At 45.6% G+C, this 21,741-nt stretch overlaps 1 protein-coding gene across 1 annotated transcript; it reads right to left on the bottom strand.

Annotated features, from left to right (window-relative positions):
• Window positions 1-18,150: 18,150 nt before the first annotated feature.
• LOC106594015 (thrombin-like enzyme cerastocytin) lies at window positions 18,151-19,105 on the bottom strand. Its single transcript, XM_014130537.3, has one exon. The coding sequence runs from the start codon at window positions 19,091-19,093 to the stop codon at window positions 18,236-18,238; it is 858 nt and encodes a 285-aa protein (XP_013986012.1). The 5' UTR covers window positions 19,094-19,105; the 3' UTR covers window positions 18,151-18,235.
• Window positions 19,106-21,741: the final 2,636 nt, after the last annotated feature.

Here is a 21,741-nt window from a genome sequence, read left to right as displayed (position 1 = left end):
TCGGGGTGGTGATTTATTTAGTAGGGTGTTGGTTTAGTTAGTTCCGGGTTTTTGGGGTTATGTTCTAGGTTTGTATTTCTATGTGGTCTCTAGTCTTTTGTATTTCTATGTCTAGTTTATTGGGGTTGGACCCTCAATTGGAGGCAGGTGTTTTCTAGTTGCCTCTGATTGAGAGTCCTATATATGGGTATGTGTTTGGTTAAGTGTTTGAGGGAGATTGTTTCTTGTTTTGCCTGTGTGAGCATGACAAGACTGTTTTGTTGTTCGTGCGTTCTTCGTTTTGTTGTTTTGGTGTTCTCTTTTATTTAAAATAAATAACAAGATGAGCATCCACATTCCTGCTGCGTTTTGGGCCTCTATTCCCGACGACAACCGTTACAAATATCTTGTATTTTTGTATACTTTCAACTGGTAAAGTTTCAGTCTGATGAGAGTAAAGAAAAAAATCCCTATTAGCCTGTGGTGCCTGGCCTAAAGAGGCATTAGAAGAAGCCAAAAATGCATGTTAACAATTGAACAACATCTATTGAAGAATATATCAATGTTAAAGTTTACATAGCTGGCCATATATGGATGTAACATTTTACTTTATGGGTTGGTTATGTAGGCTTCTTCTAACCCATCACTTTCTACTACATATAATAATACGATTTAAATAATATCTTTACAATAATATATATAATTTATTTTTATAAAATGGATGTAGCAACTACATATTGCCCCTTTAAGTCTATCAAAAGTGTGGGCGTTTGGGCATTATTTTCTTTGTCAGCATGAATTAGATTGAGCAATAAAAGCCCCACTTCTATTCCATAGGCTGGGATCCGCACTATGCAGCTGTTGCAAGAGCGCATCTTTCACTGGCTGTCCACTGCTTTCAAAAACAATGATTGATAGGCAGCTTAAACTTCTTGTATTAAACCATTATTGGGTTCAAAAACACATTTAGATTTGTGAACAGCAATCCACAACAACCACAATCCGCAAGGCGCAAATAGCTAAATGAGAGCGGAGCAGTGTGATTCACGTCAATGCGCTACAATATGTAGATATCAATAATAAGTTATATCCGTATCGCCGTAGACTAACCACTGCTGTCATCTTTACCTCCAATCGTTTAATCAAGTTGGATCATCTTTGGATGCCGACAGCAGTCGCACCATTGGAAGACATAGCTTGGATTGAAGCCTACAAAAGCCTATTCCTGCTCTTTTCCCGTGATCCATCAAACACATTTGGTGTGTCGTCATAGTGGTCTCTGACTTGTAGTCAGACTCGCTCAGGTGGAACAAACTTAAATTTGCGCCTTTTTTTAACTATCTGTAATCTAGTTTTTCAAAAGTATCTGTAATCTGAATACAATATTTTTGTAATCAGTGTGCAATTTCTGCCCTGTGGATGAAAATAAAGTACAATTGAGTAAATTAAACTTTTGTAACTTCAGTGAGACAAATTGTAACGATTGCAGTAGTGGGTGTGGAGTCAGGCGCAGGAAACAGGAGTAGTTGCTAACGGGCTTTTAATGAATTGCACCGTAAAAGAAAAGTACACCCACGAAAACACAACTGGGTGTGATCCAACAAACACAATGATCCAATAACACATACCACTGCATAAACAACAGTTGACAACAGAAAGTAAGCCCGCACACAGAACAGGTGGAGAAACGGGCTTAAATACTCAACTAAACACTAATCATACACAGGTGCAAACAATCAAGACAAAACCAACAGAAAAGGGAAAAAGGGATCAAAACATAGAAACTCGCTATTTTCACATATGTTGCTGTTGGGGTGGTACTGGAGATTATGCATATGAAGTTAAATAATTCAGAAAATTCCCTTCAAGTGCATTGGGCCAGTAACCAAAAGGTCACTGGTTCGAATCCCCATGCCGACTAGGTGAAAAATCTGCGTGGCACCTTTTGCTAGGCACTTAACCCTAATTGCTGCTGTAAGTTGCTCTGGATAAGAGGGGTGGGTTGGAACTGCACTATTGACTTTATTAAGGTTGTAAAACAGGAGATTCATTTAAGGTCGCCAGGGGTACTGAAAAATATTTAGATTTAGTGGACACATGGAAGTAATCCCACCCACCACAAACCAGTATACTTGGGTGAAGTATGGAGTGGTTGGGCTGCATGAGGGGGAGGGAAATTGTGATTTATTCTCTCTCTCTCTCTCTCTCTCTCTCTCTCTCAAGGGGCTTTATTGCCATGGGAAACATATGTTTACATTGCCAAAGCAAGTGAAATAGATAATAAACAAAAGTGAAATAAACAATACAAATGAACAGTAAACATTACACTTACAAATGCTCCAAAACAATAAAGACATTTCAAATGTAATATTATGTCTATATACAGTGTTATAATGATGTGCAAATAGCTAAAGTGTGTAATGAGGGAAATATGTGTCTCTAATATGGTCATACATTTGGCAGGAGGTTAGGAAGTGCAGCTCAGTTTCCACCTCATTTTGTGGGCAGTGTGCACATAGCCTGTCTTCTCTTGAGAGCTAGGCCGGTCTGCCTTCAGCAGCCTTTCTTAATAGCAGGGCTATGTTCACTGAGACTGTAAATAGTAAAGATTTCCTTATTTTTGGGTCAGTCACAGTGGTCAGGTATTCTGCCACAGTGTACTCTCTGTTTAGGGCTCAAAGTCTCAACCATAAAGGCCAATGGGTTCTTTAACTGGTCCAAGTATTTTTTAGCCAGATCTTAATTGGTATGTCGAATGTTATGTTCCTTTTGATGGCATAGAAGACTCTTCTTGCCTTGTCTCTCAGATCATTCTCAGCTTTGTGGAAGTTACCTGTGGCACTGATATTTTGGCCGAGGTATGTATAGTGTTTTGTTCTCTCTCTCTCTGCTTGCGTGTCTTTCTCTTTCACACACACCGGCCCCTGCCGCACCCACTGAGCAGCAACAGCTCATGGTCCATACAGGCACGGGCCTGGTAATCCACAGACCTGGGCCCATATCCATAAAGTGCAATGGAGTTTGAGTGCTGATCGAGGATCAGTTTCGACCTCTAGATCATAATGAATAGGACCATATGGACAGATCCTAGATCTGCATTTCTACTCTTAACGCTTTGTGGATATGGACTAGGTCCCTACTTAGTACTGTATATCTTGTATAAACGTATTTATTCAGATAGGGTCATGGTTGGAAACCCATTGGTCCATTTCAGAAGAGGTCCAACTTTTTGGGGGCCTGTAAAGACTCTGTAGGCTTAAATCAGGGGTGTCCAACTCATTTTGCCTAGGGGGAGCATTCAGTCTTCAACGAGATCCAGAGGGTGGCACTGAAATTGTATTATATTTGCACAATATCCATCGTATTGGGAATTTTCAATGCTCCCTGACTGACATGCTTTCATTTAGGTGATTACTAGAGAGCTGGACAGTCAAGAAACTGTATGAATGTAGGTCCATTATCATTTCTACACAGTTTGATTTGGTTTTAGTCATCTTAAAGTAAATTGAGTTTGTTTCCCCCCACAATTACATATATTTGTTTTATATATTTTGATTGTTTTACTCAAAACACTGTACGTTGTGGGGGGAGAATCAGAATTAGCTCGGTAATATAGATAATTGTCACGTCCTGACCATAGTGAGTGTTATTTTCTATGGTAGAAATGGTCAGGGCGTGACAGGGGGTGTTTGTCTGGGTTTTGTATGTCTACCTTTTGGTTCTAGGTTTGCATTTCTATGTTGGTGGTGTTTGGCATGACCTCCAATTAGAGGCAGCAGGTTGTTGTTGTCTCTAATTGGAGGTCCTATTTAAGTTAGGTTTGTTCCACAGGTGTTTGTGGGTGATTGTTCTTCGTGAGGTTTATGTTCCTCCAGCGTCACAGTTTGTTGTTTTGTATTTACTTAAAGTGTTAATTGTTGCATTCGGTTTCACTGATTTAATAAAACATGTGGAACTCCAAAAACGCTGCGCCTTGGTCCGCTCTTTCAAACAGCCATGACAATAATTAAGATGTCTTATCTGCTTAATATGCTTATATGATTAAAACTGTTGAACTCTTGTTATTAGAATATATCCCTTGGAACTCTGGTGTTGGCAGTTGCACTTCCTCCCTCATATGGGCCTCAGTCACCTGTGGTCCAGAGAGGGGAGAAGTCAGGCTTGTCTATCACTTGTCCCTGGTGCTATGCAGAATATCAGAAAGAGATGAGGACAGGAGGGAACATGGTCTTCATATGTGAATGTGTCTTTACCTATTTTAAACCATTAATGGGAAACCAATTACCAGTCTCCACAAGGTCCGGGGGGAGGGGGGTGCTCTACAAGCTCCCAGTGCCCAAGATGTCAGGGACCTTGTTAAGGGAATTATTTTATCCCAATGTTAATAATTAACAATCAATAAGCCTTGACTAATTCCCAAGGTTTGTAAGACAATGGGTTAATAATTAGGCAAAGACTCAGCATCTGCAAAAGGTTCATATGGTTTATTCAGAGAACGTTCTGCCGAACATTAAATAAAGAAGTTCATTTTATTCTCCCTCCCCGCTTACGCACATACCTCCACACAAACAGTAGATATCCTGCGCACACCCATACACCCGAACAGTAGGTGAATAGTATCCCTCCCCGGACTTCCCACCACTGTTAATCACTATCCAGCGCTGCCTGTTCCTTTCCCCCGAGATTAGGGGAACCTTGAAGGCTACTCCCTGTTTCTTCACACACACATGTCTACAGTTCCCTTAGGCCCACTAATCACACCCACACACACACACACACACATTTCTCTCCCTTCTGGGTCTCTACTAGACCTTATGGGACTTCCGTTCAGTACTTTAATTATTCATTACCCATGCTACATAACTACTAATTACTAATTGGTTACGTGACAGGGTCGGATTCTTTATTAATTTACCTTTATTATATAATTCTCTTATCAGACCTCCAGTGGAGGGTCATACATGGGGCCCTGGCTACTAACAGTTGGTTGGTAGTGTCATGGTTTCAGGGCCGGCAGTAGCCTTTTGGGGCCGAGGCCCTAAGCGAGATGTGGTTGGGGGTTCCTCAACTCGCTGCAAAACATTTTACTGGGCCCCCTCTTGATGGGGGACAGAACATTTTAAGTTTAAAGTACATTTCCTGCAATTCTACACATTTTGCCACGGGAAGATAAGACTATTTTGCAATTTTATAACACATTTTATGCAACCGTACTAATTTTGCACTGGGGCAGAGAGAAAACATTTGCAGTTCTACGGCTAATTTCCTGCAATTCTATAGACTTTGCCATGACTTATGTCATGTTAATATGATCTCTGAGTGAGAATGACTAACAAAATCAGTAGGGGCCCCTCTGGTGTCAGGGCCCCTCAGCATGTGCCCTGCATGCGCAGTAAGTTTTTAGCCATGATTACTGCAAGTTTAGATAGCTGGCTAGACTAACTACAAAGCAAAAAAAAAAATTTTTTGAATTGTATTTTTTATTTCACCTTTATTTAACCAGGTACGACGACGTACTCACTCCGGCTTTACATTGTAATAGATGGAGAACCACTGGAATGAATTTCCATGTGTATTATATAGTTTAAAGTGCCTATTTCGAACAATTGTTTTGCTTGAAATTTGTCAATTCTGTTCCGTTTTTATGATTTATGATTACAACTGCGACCTGGCCAAAATAAAGCAAAGCAGTGTAACAAAAACAACAACACAGAGTTACACATAAACAAACGTACAGTCAATAACACAATAGAAAAATATATGTACAGTGCGTGCAAATGTAGACGAGTAGGGTTCTACATTGCCAAGAGTGTGCAAAGCTGTCTTCAAGTCAAAGGGTGGCTACTTTGAAAAATCTAAAATCTAAAATATATTTTGATTTGTTTAACACTTTTTTGGTTACCACATAATTCCATATGTGTTATTTGATAGTTTTGATGTCTTCGGTACTATTCTACAATATAGAAGGCCAGCATCCCGGAGTCGCCTCTTCACTGTTGACGTTGAGACTGGTGTTTTGCGGGTACTATTTAATAAAGCTGCTTTTTGAGGACTTGTGAGGCATCTGTTTCTCAAACTAGACACTCTAATCTACTTGTCCTCTTGCTCAGTTGTGCACCGGGGCCTCCCACTCCTCTTTTTATTCTGGTTAGAGCGAGTTTGCGCTGTTCTGTGAAGGGAGTTGTACACAGCGTTGTACCAGATCTTCAGTTTCTTGGCAATTTATCACATGGAATAACCTTCATTTCTCAGAACAAGAATAGACTGATGAGTTTCAGAAGAAAGTGCTTTGTTTCTGGCCATTTTGAGCCTTTAATTGAACCCACAAATGTTGATGCTCAAGATACTCATCTAGTCTAAAGAAGGCCAGTTTTATTGCTACTTTAATCAGAACAGCAGTGTTAACATAATTGCAACTGGGTTTTCTAAATGATCAATTAGCCTTTTAAAATGATAAACTTGGATTAGCTAACACAATGTGCCATTGGAACACAGGAGTGATGGTTGCTGATAGAAGGCCTCTGTACGCCTATATATATATATATTATAAATATTCTGCCGTTTCCAGCTACAATAGTCATTTACAACATTAGCAATGTCTACACTGTATTTCTGATCAATTTGATGTTATTTTAATAGACACATTTTTTTGATTTTCTTTCAAAAACAAGAACATTTCTAAGTGACCCCAAACTTTTGTACTGTAGTGGAGATCTGCAGGCCCTCCTCTGAGGGCGTGCTTGCAAAACATGCATACAAGCCAGAGAGAGAGAGTGAGAGAGAGAGACAGAGAGAAAGAAAGAAATAGAGAGAAAGAAAGAGAGAGAGAGAGAAAGAAAGAGAGAGAGAGAAAGAAAGAGAGAGAACGATAGATAGAGAGAGAGAGAGATTGATCAAAATCCAGAAAAGAGCTGTTAAATTCTACAAATCAAATTTATTTTTATATAGCCCTTCGTACATCAGCTGATATCTCAAAGTGCTGTACAGAAACCCAGCCTAAAACCCCAAACAGCAAGCAAAGCATGTGAAAGAAGCACGGTGGCTAGGAAAAACTCCCTAGGAAAAACTCCCTAGAATGGACAAAAACCAAGGAAGAAACCTAGAGAGGAACCAGGCTATGAGGGGTGGCCAGTCCTCTTCTGGCTGTGCAGGGTGGATATTATAACAGAACATGGTCAAGATGTTAAAATGTTCATAAATGACCAGCATGGTCAAATAATAATAATCATAGTAGTTGTCGAGGGTGCAACAAGCACGTCCGGTGAACAGGTCAGGGTTCCATAGCCGCAGGCAGAACAGTTGAAACTGGAGCAGCAGCACAGCCAGGTGGACTGGGGACAGCAAGGAGTCATCATACCAGGTAGTCCTGAGGCATGGTCCTAGGGCTCAGGTCCTCCGAGAGAAAGACAGAAAGAGAGAATTAGAGAGAGCATATTTAAATTCACACAGGACACCGGATAAGACAAGAGAAATACTCCAGATGTAACAGACTGACCCTAGCCCCCCGACACATAAACTACTGCAGCATAAATACTGGAGGCTGAGACAGGAGGGATCAGAAGACACTGTGGCCCCATCCGATGATACCCCCGGACAGGGCCAAACAGGCAGGATATAACCCCACCCACTTTGCCAAAGCACAGCCCCCACACCACTAGAGGGATGTCTCCAACCACCAACTTACCGTCCTAAGACAAGGCCGAGTATAGCCCACAACGATCTCCGCCATGGCACAACCCAAGGGGGGGGCGCCAACCCAGACAGGAAGACCACGTCAGTGACTCAACCCACTCAAGTGACGCACCCCTCCCATGGACGGCATGGAAGAACACCAGTAAGCCAGTGACTCAGCCCCTGTAAAAGGGTTAGAGGCAGAGAATCCCAGTGGAAAGAGGGGAACCGGCAAGGCAGAGACAGCAAGGGCGGTTCGTTGCTCCAGCCTTTCCGTTCACCTTCACACTCCTGGGCCAGACTATACTTAATCATAGGACCTACTGAAGAGATAAGTCTTCAGTAAAGACTTAAAGGTTGAGACTGAGTCTGCGTCTCTCACATTGGTAGGCAGACCATTCCATAAAAATGGAGCTCTATAGGAGAAAGCCCTACCTCCAGCCGTTTGCTTAGAAATTCTAGGGACAATTAGGAGGCCTGCGTCTTGTGACCGTAGCGTACGTGTAGGTATGTACGGCAGGACCAAATCGGAAAGATAGGTAGGAGCAAGCCCATGTAATGCTTTGTAGGTTAGCAGTAAAACCTTGAAATCAGCCCTTGCCTTAACAGGAAGCCAGTGTAGGGAGGCTAGCACTGGAGTAATATGATCACATTTTTTGGTTCTAGTCAGGATTCTAGCAGCCGTATTTAGCACTAACTGAAGTTTATTTAGTGCTTTATCCGGGTGGCCGGAAAGTAGAGCATTGCAGTAGTCCAGCCTAGAAGTAACAAAAGCATGGATTAATTTTTCTGCGTCATTTTTGGACAGAAAACCACCTAAAAGGAAGTGATTCCCAAACCTTCCATAACAAAGCCGTCACCTACTGTCACGTCCTGACCAGTAAGGGGTCATTTTGTTATTATAGTTTGGTCAGGGCGTGGCAGGGGGTGTTTGTTTTGTGTGTTTTTGGGGGGGTTGATCTATGTTATTCTATTTCTATGTTTAAATATCTAGTTTTTCTGTTTCTATGTTGGAATTGTTTGGGGTGGTTTCTAATTGGAGGCAGCTGAATCTCATTGCCTCTGATTAGAGACCATATTTATGTAGGGGTTTTCTCATTGTGTTTTGTGGGTGGTTATTTTCTGTTTAGTTCATGTTAACCTGACAGAACTGCTGGCTGTCGTTTTCTTGTTTTGTTTATAGTGTGTCAGTATAATAAATACAAATATGAGCACTCAAGACGCTGCGCCTTGTTCTACTCCCTTCGACGACCAAGCAGTGTGGAAAAGAGGACTGGACATGGGAGGACATCCTGGATGGCAAGGGATCCTAAACGTGGGAAGAGATCCTGGCCGGAAGGGATCGCCTCCCATGGGAACAGGTGGAGGCAGCCAGGAGAGCGGAGGCAGCAGGAAGGAAGGACCAACGGCAACGGTATGAGGGAACACGGCTGGTAAGGAAGCCCGAGAGGCAGCCCCCAATTTTTTGGGGGGGGCACACAGGGAGTTGGGGTAAGTCAGGTCGGAGACCTGAGCAAACTCCCCGTGCTTATTATGGGGAGCAACGGATCAAGCAAGCACCCTGTTATGCTGAGTTACGCACTGTGTCTCCAGTGCGCAGCTATAGCCCGGTGCGGTCGATACGGGCTCCTCAGCATTGCCGTACTAGAGTTGGCACTCAGCCAGGGAGAAGTGCGCCGGCGCAGCACATCTGGCCACCAGTGCATCTCCTCGGTCCAGTTTACCCTGTTCCTGCTCCTCGCACTAGCCCTGAGGTGCGTGTTACTAGGCTGGCGCCTCAAAAACCAGCCCCACGCATCAGGCCTCTAGTGCGCCTGCCCAGTCCAGTACGTCCTGTTCCTGCTCCTCGCACTAGCCCTGAGGTGCGTGTCACTAGTCTGGCGCCTCCAAAGCCAGCCCCATGCATCAGGCCTCTAGTGCGCAGTCCCAGTCCAGAGCTTCCGGCGACAGTTCCCCGTACAGAGCTTCCGGGGACAGTTCCCCGTCCAGAGCTTCCGGCGACAGTTCCCCGTCCAGAGCTTCCGGCGACAGTTCCCCGTCCAGAGCTTCTGGTGACAGTTCCCCGTCCAGAGCTTCTGGTGACAGTTCCCTGTCCAGAGCTTCTGGTGACAGTTCCCCGTCCAGAGCGTCCGGCGACAGCCGACAGTCCGGAACCGACAGAGACGGCCTACAGTCCGGAACCGACAGAGACGGCCTCCAGTCCGGGGCCCACGGCGAGGGTCCCCAGTCCGTGGTCGGCGGCGAGGGACCTCGCTCTAGAAGCGCTACCAAAGTAGGGTGAGCCAGTGGTGGAGCGGGGTCTGAATCCTGCTCCTGAGCCACCTTCGTAGGGGGAGGATTGGGAAGGGGAGGTGTAGCACAAGAACCGTCGTTGACAGTGGCCACCCTCCCTTCCCTCCCTTTAGGTTTGGGATTGTTTTTTGTGGGGTTTTTTTAGGTGCATTTCAGTGTCTGCGCATTTGGGGGGCGGGTACTGTCACGTCCTGACCAGTAAGGGGTCATTTTGTTATTATAGTTTGGTCAGGGCGTGGCAGGGGGTGTTTGTTTTGTGTGTTTTGTGTTTTTTGGGTTGATCTATGTTATTCTATTTCTATGTTTAAATATCTCGTTTTTCTGTTTCTATGTTGGAATTGTTTGGGGTTGGTCTCTAATTGGAGGCAGCTGAATATCATTGCCTCTGATTAGAGACGATATTTATGTAGGGGTTTTCTCATTGTGTTTTGTGGGTGGTTATTTTCTGTTTAGTTCATGTTAACCTGACAGAACTGCTGGCTGTCATTTTCTTGTTTTGTTTATAGTGTGTCAGTATAATAAATACAAATATGAGCACTCAACACGCTGCGCCTTGGTCTACTCCCTTCGACGGCTATTACACCTACAGAGAGATGAACCTGGAGAAGAGTCCCCTAAGCAAGCTGGTCCTGAGGCTCTGTTCACAAATACAAACAGACCACACATAGCCCCAGGACTGCAACACAATTAGACCCAACCAAATCATGAGAAAACAAAAAGTTAATTACTAACACATTGGAAAGAATTTTAACTAGAATGCTATTTGGCCCTAAAGAGAGATTACACAGTGGCAGAATACCAGACCAGAATACTTGAATACTGTGACTGACCCAAACTTCAGGAAATCTTTGACTATGTACAGACTCAATGAGCATTGCCATTGAGAAAGGCCGCCAAAGGCAGACATGGCTCTCAAGAGAAGCCAGGCTATGTGCACACTGCCCACAAAATGAGGTGGAAACTGAGCTGAACTTCATAACCTCCTGCCAAATGTATGACCATATTAGAGAAATATATTTTGCTCAGATTACACAAAGAATTACAAAACAAACCCCATTTTGATAAACTCCAATATCTATTGGGTGAAATACCACAGTGTGCCATCACAGCAGCAAGATTTGTGACCTGTTGCCACAAGAAAATGGCAACCAGTGAAGAACAAACACCATTGTAAATACAACCTATATTTATGTTTATTTATTTTCTCTTTTGTACTTTAACTATTTGCACATAATAAAATACTTGAAATGTCTTTATTCTTTTAGAACCTTTGTGATTGTAATGTTTACTGTTAATTTTTATTGGTTATTTCACTTTTGTTTATTATCTACTTTACTTGCTTTGATAATGTTCACATATGTTTCCCATGACAATAAAGCCCTTGAATGGAAATTGAATTGAATTGAGAAAGAGAGAATTACAAATCAAGACCCCTCTAAGTGTGGGGAGTAAATGGAAATGTTGGAAGGGCGGGAGAGAGAAGGGGAAGGCAGGGGTAAGAGTGGTAACAGAGAGACAGAAAGGCAGAATACGAGTAGAACTCTCTTTTCCACCGTGATTTGTCCCATTTAAGAGCTATTTATGTTTGTTTGAGTTCGTCTTGAGGTTGGCTCAAGGATGTTCGACTGAATCAAAGGCTACAGTCCAATCCTCTACCTTTCTCCCGAAGTGTGCACTTGTACACTTCCCTCATTGATTTTAAAGGAATGGACTGGAGTGAGGAATATGGTGAAAACTTCCTCCAGCCATGGTTGCACCAATCCAAAGTTTTTAAATGCATGAGCGGAAGGGAACAAGTGCACACTTTTGGAAAAGGGCAGAGAATCAGCAAGCTTAGCCTCTTACCTCAGCCAAACGTTTTGTTTACAATTCTACCTCTTTATGTTGACTTTTTCATCAGGAATTGATTGTGCCTGTCAGTTACAGCTTGAGTAGCCTCAAACAACCCGATTCAGTCTGATTTCACCTCAGTGCTTATGGGGATTCTCCCTATGTAGGGAGACATGTTTTACTCATAGCTACAGATACATGTCACAGTGCTCTACTATAAGTCTGGCAGAAGTTGGCAATGTCCCAAATGGCACTCCCTATATAGTACACTTTTTACCAGACACATATGGGACCTGGTCAAATGTAGTGCACTGGGTCCTGGTCAGATGTAGTGCAATAAATAAGAAATAGGGTGCCATTTTGGACTCATTTTTGTATCCCATAGAACAAACAACAACCAGCTTATTCCAGAACCAATCATTTTAATCGTCAACAGTAAAAGGCTTATTAGTGTTAAATGTATATTTAGTTCATTCATTATTTGAATAAAGTAGTGTCCTAGTTAACTAGTAGTGTCCTCGTTAACTAGAATATGCATATTATTAGTAGATTTGGATAGAAAACACTCTGAAGTTTCTTAAACTGTTTGAATGGTGTCTGTGAGTATAACAGAACTCATATGGCAGGCAAAAACCTGAGAAAAAGTCAACCAGGAAGTGGAGGATCTGAGAATTTTAGTTCTTCTTTCTAGTCCCTTTCGAAACTACAGTATCTGTGGGGTTACGTTGCACTTCCTAAGGCTTCCATTGGCTGTCAACAGCCTTCAGAAAGTGGTTTGAGCATTCTCCTGTCACTGGGCAGATAATAGGAGCTTGGTTACTGAGTGGACTGCCTGGCAACAAAAGGATTGGATATGCGCGGTCATGCGAGCACGCTGTTCCTTCTTTTTCTCCTTGAATGAATACGCTATTGTCCGGTTGGAATATTATCACAATTTTACGTTAAAAATACCTTAAAGATTGATTTTAAACAGCGTTTGACATGCTTCTAAGTACGGTAATGGAACATTTTGACTTTTCGTCTCTGGTACCGCGCTCACACGTTACGCCTTAGGATAGTGCTTTGAACGCACAAACAAAACGGAGGTATTTGGACATAAATATGGATTATTTTCGAACAAAAACAACATTTCTTGTGGAAGTAGCAGTCCTGGGAGTGCATTCTGACGAAGATCAGCAAAGGTAAGAGAATATTTCTAATACTAATTCTGAGTTTAGGTTGCCCTGAAATTGGCGGGTGTCTGTATAGCTCACTGTGATGGCTGAGACACAACACAGCGGTTGCATCCAGGAGTAGTCTATCTATAATTCTTTAAATAATTGTTATATATTTTGTCAACGTTTATGATGAGTATTTTTGTAAATTGATGTGCACATTCCTCGGAAGTTTTGGTGGGAATACATTTTCTGAACATCACGCGCCAATGTAAAATGCTGTTTTTGGATATAAATATTAACTTTATCGAACAAAACATACATGTATTGTGTAACATAATGTCCTAGGATGTAAGGCTTGGGCGTAGTGGAGGAGGAATCAGATGCAGGAAGCAGCGATAAGGGTGATAGCTTTTAATGCGCGACACAGCAAAACACCAGCCACCCCAAATAGCGAACTGAGCGCACACAAAAATCAAAGTGCCCCAAACACAGGGGACAAAACACAGTGAGCGCAAAACCACGCACTAGCGCCAAATACATACAGCGCGTAACGAAGCAACACACAGAGAAACAATCCCGCACAAAGATTAGTCGGGCCAACTAGTTAATATAGCCCCGCTAATCAACCCAACTAAGGACAGGTGCAAACAATAACAGAAAGGGGAAAACAAAAGGAATCAGTGGCAGCTAGTAGGCCGGTGACGACGACCGCCGAGCGCCACCCGAGCAGGAGGGGGCGCCACCTTCAGTGGGAGTTGTGACATAGGAGTGTCATCTGATGAAGATCGTCAAAGGTTAGTGCTTCATTTAGCTGAGTTTTGGGTTTTATTGACACGTCCTTGTTTGGAAAATGGCTGTGTGATTATTTTTGTCTATGTACTCTCCTAACATAAACTAATGTTTTGCTTTCGCTGTAAAGCCTTTTTGAAATCGGACAATGTGGTTACATCAAGGAGAAGTGTATCTGTAAAATGGTGTAAAATAGTTGTATGTTTGAGAAAGTTGAATTATGACATTTTGTTGTTTTTGAATTTGCCGCCCTGATATTTCACTGGCTGTGTCCCGCAGGTGGGACGCTAGCGTCCCACGTAGTCCTGAGAGGTTAATGTGTTGCTGGTGAATGTCCAGGGGCAGTGTGTTGGTTAAGGCAGAGATTCAATCCAAGGTGCATTGACAACAGTCACGCTGCACATGACTTTAACAAGGTAATTTACGTTTGAGCCAAAATCTGCAGCATTTACTGTGAACACAATCTCTGCAAACATCAGTGAAATTGCTTTTAATTAAATGGCGTATTGTGGATAGCACAGTGTGATGTCAATGACACACATTTGATTGAATACCAGCCTTCGTGTGTCCAGGCAGACAGAGTTACAGTGGGATGTACTAAACTATACAGTACCACAATGGGATATACACTATCAACATCTTGGATTAACCCACTACAGTTATAACAAGAATGGAGACAGTTAAGGTGGGGTATAAACGATCAACATACTGGATTAACCCACTACAGTTATAACAAGAACGGACTCAGATGCCACCTGAGTCAGCTCCACGTACTCATCCCAAGAAGTGTGTTAAAGTTCCGGTACAAATGAGGCTGGCTATATGCACCATGTCTCCTGTGCGCATTCACAGCCCAGTACGTCCTGTGCCAACTCTCCATACTCACCGTGGGGAGCGTGTGACCTGTCAGGCACCAGGTTTTGCGGTGATACGCACGGTGTCTCCAGTGCGCATTCACAGCCCAGTGCGTCCTGTGCCAGCGCCCCGCACTTGCCGGGCTAAAGTGAGCATCCAGCCAGGACGGATTGTGCCAGCCCTACGCTCCAGACCTCTACTGCGCCTCCACAGCCCAGTACGACCTGTTACTGCTCCTCGCACTCGCGCTGAAGTGCATGTCACCAGTCTGGGGCCACCTGTCCCGGCTCCACGCACTAGGCCTTCAGTGAGTCTCTCCAGTCCTGTGTGTCCTGTTCCTGCTCCTCGCACTCACCCTGAGGTGCGTGTTACCAGTTTGGCGCCACCTGTGCCAGCCCCACGCATCAGGCCTCCAGTGCGCCTGCCCAGTCCGGGGTGTCCTGTTCCTGCTCCCCGCAGTCGCCCTGAGGTGCGTGTTACCAGTCTGGCACCACCTGTGCCAGCCCCACGCATCAGGCCTCCAGTGCGCATTCCCAGTCCAGAGCTTCCGGCGACAGTTCCCAGTCCAGAGCTTCCGGCGACGTTTTACAGTATGGAACCTCCTGAGACGGCCCACAGTCCGGAGCCTCCAGCGACCGCCCACAGTCCGGAGCCATCAGAGACGGACCACAGTCCGGAGCCATCAGCGACGGCCCACTGTCCGGAGCCTCCAGCGACGTCCCACAGTCTGGAGCCTCCAGCGACGTCCCACAGTCCGGAGCCTCCAGCAACGTCCCACAGTCCGGAGCCTCCAGCGACATCCCACAGTCCAGAGCCTCCAGCGACATCCCACAGTCCGGAGCCTCCAGCGACGTCCCCAGTCCGGATTCTCCAGCGGCGGTCAGCAGTCCGGATTCTCCAGCGGCGGTCAGCAGTCCGGAGTCTCCAGCGGCGGTCTGCAGTCCGGAACCTCCAGCGGCGGTCTGCAGTCCAGAGTCTCCAGCGGCGGTCTGCAGTCCGGAACCTCCAGCGGCGGTCTGCAGTCCAGAACTTCCGGTGATGATCCACGGTCCGGGTCCTTCGGCAACAATCCAGGGTCCGGTGACACAAAAGCGGGGGGATCAGCGGGTGGAGCGGGGGTTACGCCCTGAACCGGAGCCACCTCCTCCGCTGGAGGATCCGCTGGATGAGAAGGTTCTTCATCCTGCACCAGAGCCGCCACCGACATTAGTCACCCACCCACCCTAACCTTCCCTTTTTTTTCTTCTTTTTTTTGAAGTTGCGTTCGGAGTCCGCACCTTTGGGGGGGGTACTGTCACGTCCTGACCATAGAAAGTTGTTATTTTCTATGGTAGAGTAGGTCAGGGCGTGACAGGGGTTTTTCTAGTTTAGATTTTCTATGTTGTGTTCTAGTTTTTATATTTCTATGTTGTTGTTTTTTGGGATGATCTCCAATTAGAGGCAGCTGGTCATCGTTGTCTCTAAATGGAGATCATACTTAAGTAGTTGTTTTTCCCACCTGGTTTTGTGGGAGATTGTTTTTGAGTTAGTGTATGTTGCACCTCTTCGTCACGGTTTGTTGTTTTTGTTCTTTAGTTTATTTGTATATCTTGCATAGTTTCACAGTGAAAATAAAATGTGAAACGATACACACGCTGCGCTTTGGTCACATTCTTCAGACAGCCGTGACACATACATCTTCCATTCTGGTCCATCAGGCCAACAGTGAGCTGCAGTTAGAAGCCACTTGTTGGTGATCAGAGAACTGCCGCAGACCTTTTCGAATTTGTTGGAAATTTTACTTTTAGCTGTCAAACGGACATGGTATCGCCTTTCAGTGGGACTGCACGTGTTTCCCCCGACGACTCTCTTCTGAATGTCGCCCAATGTGGACTCTGCCAACATCAGGGAGAGTATCAGAACACCGCTCAGGATCTTCATGGTCTTCATGACCGCTGCACTTTCCAGAGGAAACATCTGTGTTTTTAAACATATTCTGGCCCCGTATCTCAGAACGTATCCACCAACCAGTGTCCAGCATGCTAATCAACTTCATTTGATTGTCTGACTCTTTGGTACGGTGACTTTACATATGTAAAATTGATTTATTTGAATGAATCCATAAAGGGGTGTCCAGGTAGCGCAGAGGTTAGTGAGACATGTCTGTTACCCGGTCTTTGTTTCAAATTCTAACTCTGATAGGGTGCGTGTAGGGTGTGTGTGTGTGGGGGGTGTTACATGACCACTAAATTGAATTGAGAGAGAGAGAATTACAAATCATGACCACTCTAAGTGTGGGGAGTAAATGGAAATGTTGGAAGGGCGGGAGAGAGAAGGGGAAGGCAGAATAAGAGTAGAACTCTCTTTTCCACCGTGATTTGTCCCATTTAAGAGCTATTTATGTTTGTTTGAGTTCGTCTTGAGGTTGGCTCAAGGATGTTCGACTGAATCAAAGGCTACAGTCCAATCCTCTACCTTTCTCCCGAAGTGTGCACTTGTACACTTCCCTCATTGATTTTAAAGGAATGGACTGGTGTGAGGAATATGGTGAAAACTTCCTCCAGCCATGGTTGCACCAATCCAAAGTTTTTAAATGCATGAGCGGGAGGGAACAAGTGCACACTTTTGGAAAAGGGCAGAGAATCAGCAAGCTTAGCCTCTTACCTCAGCCAAACGTTTTGTTTACAATTCTACCTCTTTATGTTGACTTTTTCATCAGGAATTGATTGTGCCTGTCAGTTACAGCTTGAGTAGCCTCAAACAACCCGATTCAGTCTGATTTCACCTCAGTGCTTATGGGGATTCTCCCTATGTAGGGAGACATGTTTTACTCATAGCTACAGATACATGTCACAGTGCTCTACTATAAGTCTGGCAGAAGTTGGCAATGTCCCAAATGGCACTCCCTATATAGTACACTTTTTACCAGACACATATGGGACCTGGTCAAATGTAGTGCACTGGGTCCTGGTCAGATGTAGTGCAATAAATAAGAAATAGGGTGCCATTTTGGACTCATTTTTGTATCTCATAGAACAAACAACATCCAGCTTATTCCAGAACCAATCATTGTCATTGTCAACAGTAAAAGGCTTATTAGTGTTAAATGTATATTTAGTTCATTCATTATTTGAATGAAGTAGTGTCCTGAGAAGTTAACGTGTTGCTGGTGAATGTCCAGGGGCAGTGTGTTGGTTAAGACAGAGATTCAAGCCTAGGTGCATTGACAACAGTCTCGCGGCACATGACTTTAAAAAGGTAATTTACGTTTGAGCCAAAATCTGCAGCATTTACTGTGAACACAATCTCTGCAAACGTCAGTGAAATTGCTTTTAATTATATGGCATTTTGTTGATAGTGCAGTGTGATGTCAACGACACACCATTGATTGAATACCAGCCTTCGTGTGTCCAGGCAGACAGAGTTACAGTGGGATGTACTAAACTATACAGTACCACAATGGGATATACACTATCAACATCCTGGATTAACCCACTACAGTTATAACAAGAACGGACACAGTTAAGGTGGGGTATAAACGATCAACATCCTGGATTAACCCACTACAGTTATAACAATAATGACCAATGACATTGAGTAAATTTGAGAACTCTTTTATGGTTTATTAGGATACAATAATCAGCTTTTGCTGTTAATCAAATGAAAACTGTCAGTTTTCTTCTTTATTTGCCAATTATCTTCTTTATCCAATCTTTGTACTTGCAGACATCCATGATGAGTGCCGCTGCAGAACATTCTTCACCAGTGTCCTCAGTTATGAAGACACCATAGAGCTGGTTCTTATACACCACACCTGCCCCAGAGTCACCTCTACAGGTTTCCACTCCGGCACGTTGTGCACAGAAGATGTCTTGATGGGACTTTGCCACGGAGGAGTCACATTTCATAACATCCAGCTCTGCACAATGTAGGACTTTGGTGTTGGCAGCAGCAGGTGCTTCAGCAGCAGATTCCTCAGCATCAGGTTCCTCAGCATCAGGTTCCCCAGCGTCAGGTGCAGCAGGTGTAGTGGCATCATAGCCTGCAATCTGAACTGTTTGGAACTCTTTTGGTTTAGACGTCTTCCCCTGAATTTTGGCGAAGAATTGTGCACAATCACCAAGATTGATTGGATCAACCCCAGGACCCGGAACAGCTCCCGGAACAGGAGTTGGTAACTGCAGTAGCATGATGTCATGGGTTTTTCCTTTCTTATCTCTACGTATCGTCTTCTGTTTGATTTCTACTTGAGGTTTCACAGGGCCTGGATGTCCACCTACTTCTGCATACATCTTCCATTCTGGTCCATCAGGCCAACAGCGAGCGGCAGTTAGAAGCCACTTGTTGTTAATCAGAGAACTGCCGCAGACCTTTTCCAATCGTTTCGATGGATTTTTAGCTGTCAAACGGACATAGTATCGCCTTTCAGTGGGACTGCACGTGTTTCCCCCGACGACTCTCTTCTGAATGTCGCCCAATGTGGACTCTGACAACATCAGGGAGAGAATCAGAACACCGCTCAGGATCTTCATGGTCTTCATGACCGCTGCACTTTCCAGAGGAAACATCTGTGTTTTTAAACATATTCTGGCCCCGTATCTCAGAACGTATCCACCAACCAGTGTCCAGCATGCTAATCAACTTCATTTGATTGTCTGACTCTTTGGTACGGTGACTTTACATATGTAAAATTGATTTACTTGAATGAATCCATAAAGGGGTGTCCAGGTAGCCCAGAGGTTAGAGAGACATGCCTGTTACCAGGTCGGTGTTTCAAATTCTAACTCTAATAACGTCCGTGTAGGGTGTGTGTGTGTGGTGGGGGGGGAGAGACCACTAAACTGCTCCAAGGGGCCACAACGTAGCTGATCCTGCCTTCCAACTCCTTAGTGTGTGTGTGTGTGTGTGTGTGTGTGTGTGTGTGTGTGTGTGTGTGTGTGTGTGTGTGTGTGTGTGTGTGTGTGTGTGTGTGTGTGTGTGTGTGTGTGTGTGTGTGTGTGTATGTTTGTTTCCTGGGGGATTGCAAAATAAACTCAATAATAAACTACCTGTAAAATAACATAATTGTAGTTATACTCAACTGCATCCCTAAATACTAACTCTATCCAATTATGAGAGTGTCATGAAAAGGAAAAACATGCCAGTTAAAGCCAGTGAGACCGGCCCATCGATCCAACTCCCATCATTCCAGCGTCTAGGCTGGTGGCACCTGTGGTATGGGAGGTGGACGCGGACATCGAGCGGGCATTGGTGTTGGAACCTGCGCCTGCGCAGGTGCCCGTGGGGCGCATGTATGTGCCGCTCGGTGTTCGTGATCGTTTGATTCGGTGGGCGCACACGCTACCTACTGCGGGTCATCCTGGTGAGGCGAGGACAGTGGGGAGTCTAAGGGGGAAGTACTGGTGGCCCACCTTAGCTAAGGACGTGAGGTCCTATGTCTCTTCCTGTTCGGTGTGTGCCCAGAGTAAGGCTCCTAGGCATCTACCAAGAGGGAAGTTACAGCCCCTCCCCGTTCCACAACGACCATGGTCGCACCTGTCCATTGACTTCCTGACAGATCTTCCCCCCTCTCAGGGGAACACGGCGATTCTGGTGGTTGTGGATCGGTTCTCTAAGTCCTGCCGTCTCCTCCAATTGCCCGGTCTCCCTACGGCCCTGCAGACTGCGGAGGCCCTATTTACCCACGTCTTCCGGCACTACGGGGTGCCGGAGGACATTGTCTCTGATCGAGGTTCCCAGTTCACATCCAGGGTCTGGAGAGCGTTTATGGAGCGGCTGGGGGTCTCGGTCAGTTTGACCTCCGGTTATCACCCCGAGAGCAATGGGCAGGCAGAGAGGGTGAACCAGGAGGTGGGCAGGTTCCTGAGGTCGTATTGCCAGGACTGGCCAGGGGAGTGGGCGAGGTATATTCCCTGGGCTGAGTTAGCCCAGAACTCACTTCGCCACTCCTCTACTAACATATCACCCTTTCAGTGTGTGTTAGGTTACCAGCCGGTCCTGGCACCATGGCACCGGAGTCAGACCGAGGCTCCTGCGGTGGAGGACTGGGTCCAGCACTCCAAGGAGACCTGGAGAGCCGTCCAGGACTCACTAAAGGAGGCCAGTGCGCGGCAGAAGAGGAGTGCTGACCGCCACCGCAGTGAGGCGCCCGTGTTCGCACCGGGAGACAGGGTCTGGCTCTCGACCCGGAACCTGCCCCTCCGCGTGCCCTGCCGGAAGCTGGGGCCGCAGTGTGTGGGGCCCTTCAAAGTCCTGAGGAGGATAAACAAGGTGTGTTATCGGTTGCAACTCCCTTCCTATTACCGTATTAACCCCTCGTTTCATGTGTCTCTCCTCAGGCCGGTGGTAGCTGGTCCCCTTCACGAAGATGAGGTGCCGGAGGTCCCTCCGCCCCCTCTGGACATCGGGGGGTCCCCGGCGTACAGCGTACGGGCCATTCTGGACTCGCGACGCCGGGCGAGGGGCCTACAGTACCTCGTGGACTGGGAGGGGTACGGCCCGGAGGAGAGGTGCTGGGTGCCGGCGGCGGACGTCCTGGACCCATCTATGTTGAGGGAGTTCCACCACCTCCGTCCGGATCGCCCTGCCCCTCGCCCTCCGGGTCGACCTCGAGGCCGGTGTCGGCGCGCTGCGGGAGCCGCGCGTCAGGAGGGGGGTACTGTCACGATTCCCACCGACGGTGGCGCCCCCTCCTGCTCGGGTGGCGCTCGGCGGTCGTCGTCACCGGCCTATTAGCTGCCACCGATTCCCTTTTGCTTTTCCCTTTTTTTATTTTGTGACACCTGTGGTCAATTAGCCATTAGAGGGGCTATTTAGTTTAGCTGGCCCGCTCCTGTTCGTGCGGGATTAATGATTGTTTCTTGTGTGACGGCTTGTGTTCATGTCGACGTTGTTGTACGCCGCATGTATTTTCTCCCCTGTGTGTGGGAACATTTGTTTTTTTGTGAGTGTATATTAAAAACACCACTACCCTGTGTTCGCTGCTTCCTGCGCCTCATTCCTCCTCCTCAATTACCAAGCCGTAACATCAGGTTAAATGCTCAGGAAAACCTTGGGGATCTAGTCATGATGCATAACCAGACATATAGTATGTGCAAGAACAAAAAGAAAAACAAAATGATGTATTACAGGCCTGAGACTAATCAATTCCCCCCTGGGGATTGAAGTAAAGTTAAATTCAGTTGGAGTC

This window comes from Salmo salar, chromosome 12 (genome assembly GCF_965601325.2).
Source record: "Salmo salar chromosome 12, fSalSal1, whole genome shotgun sequence".
Taxonomy (NCBI): Eukaryota; Metazoa; Chordata; class Actinopteri; order Salmoniformes; family Salmonidae; genus Salmo; species Salmo salar.
Note: the sequence above shows the minus strand (reverse complement) of the source record. Positions and strands in the feature narration are given on the sequence as shown.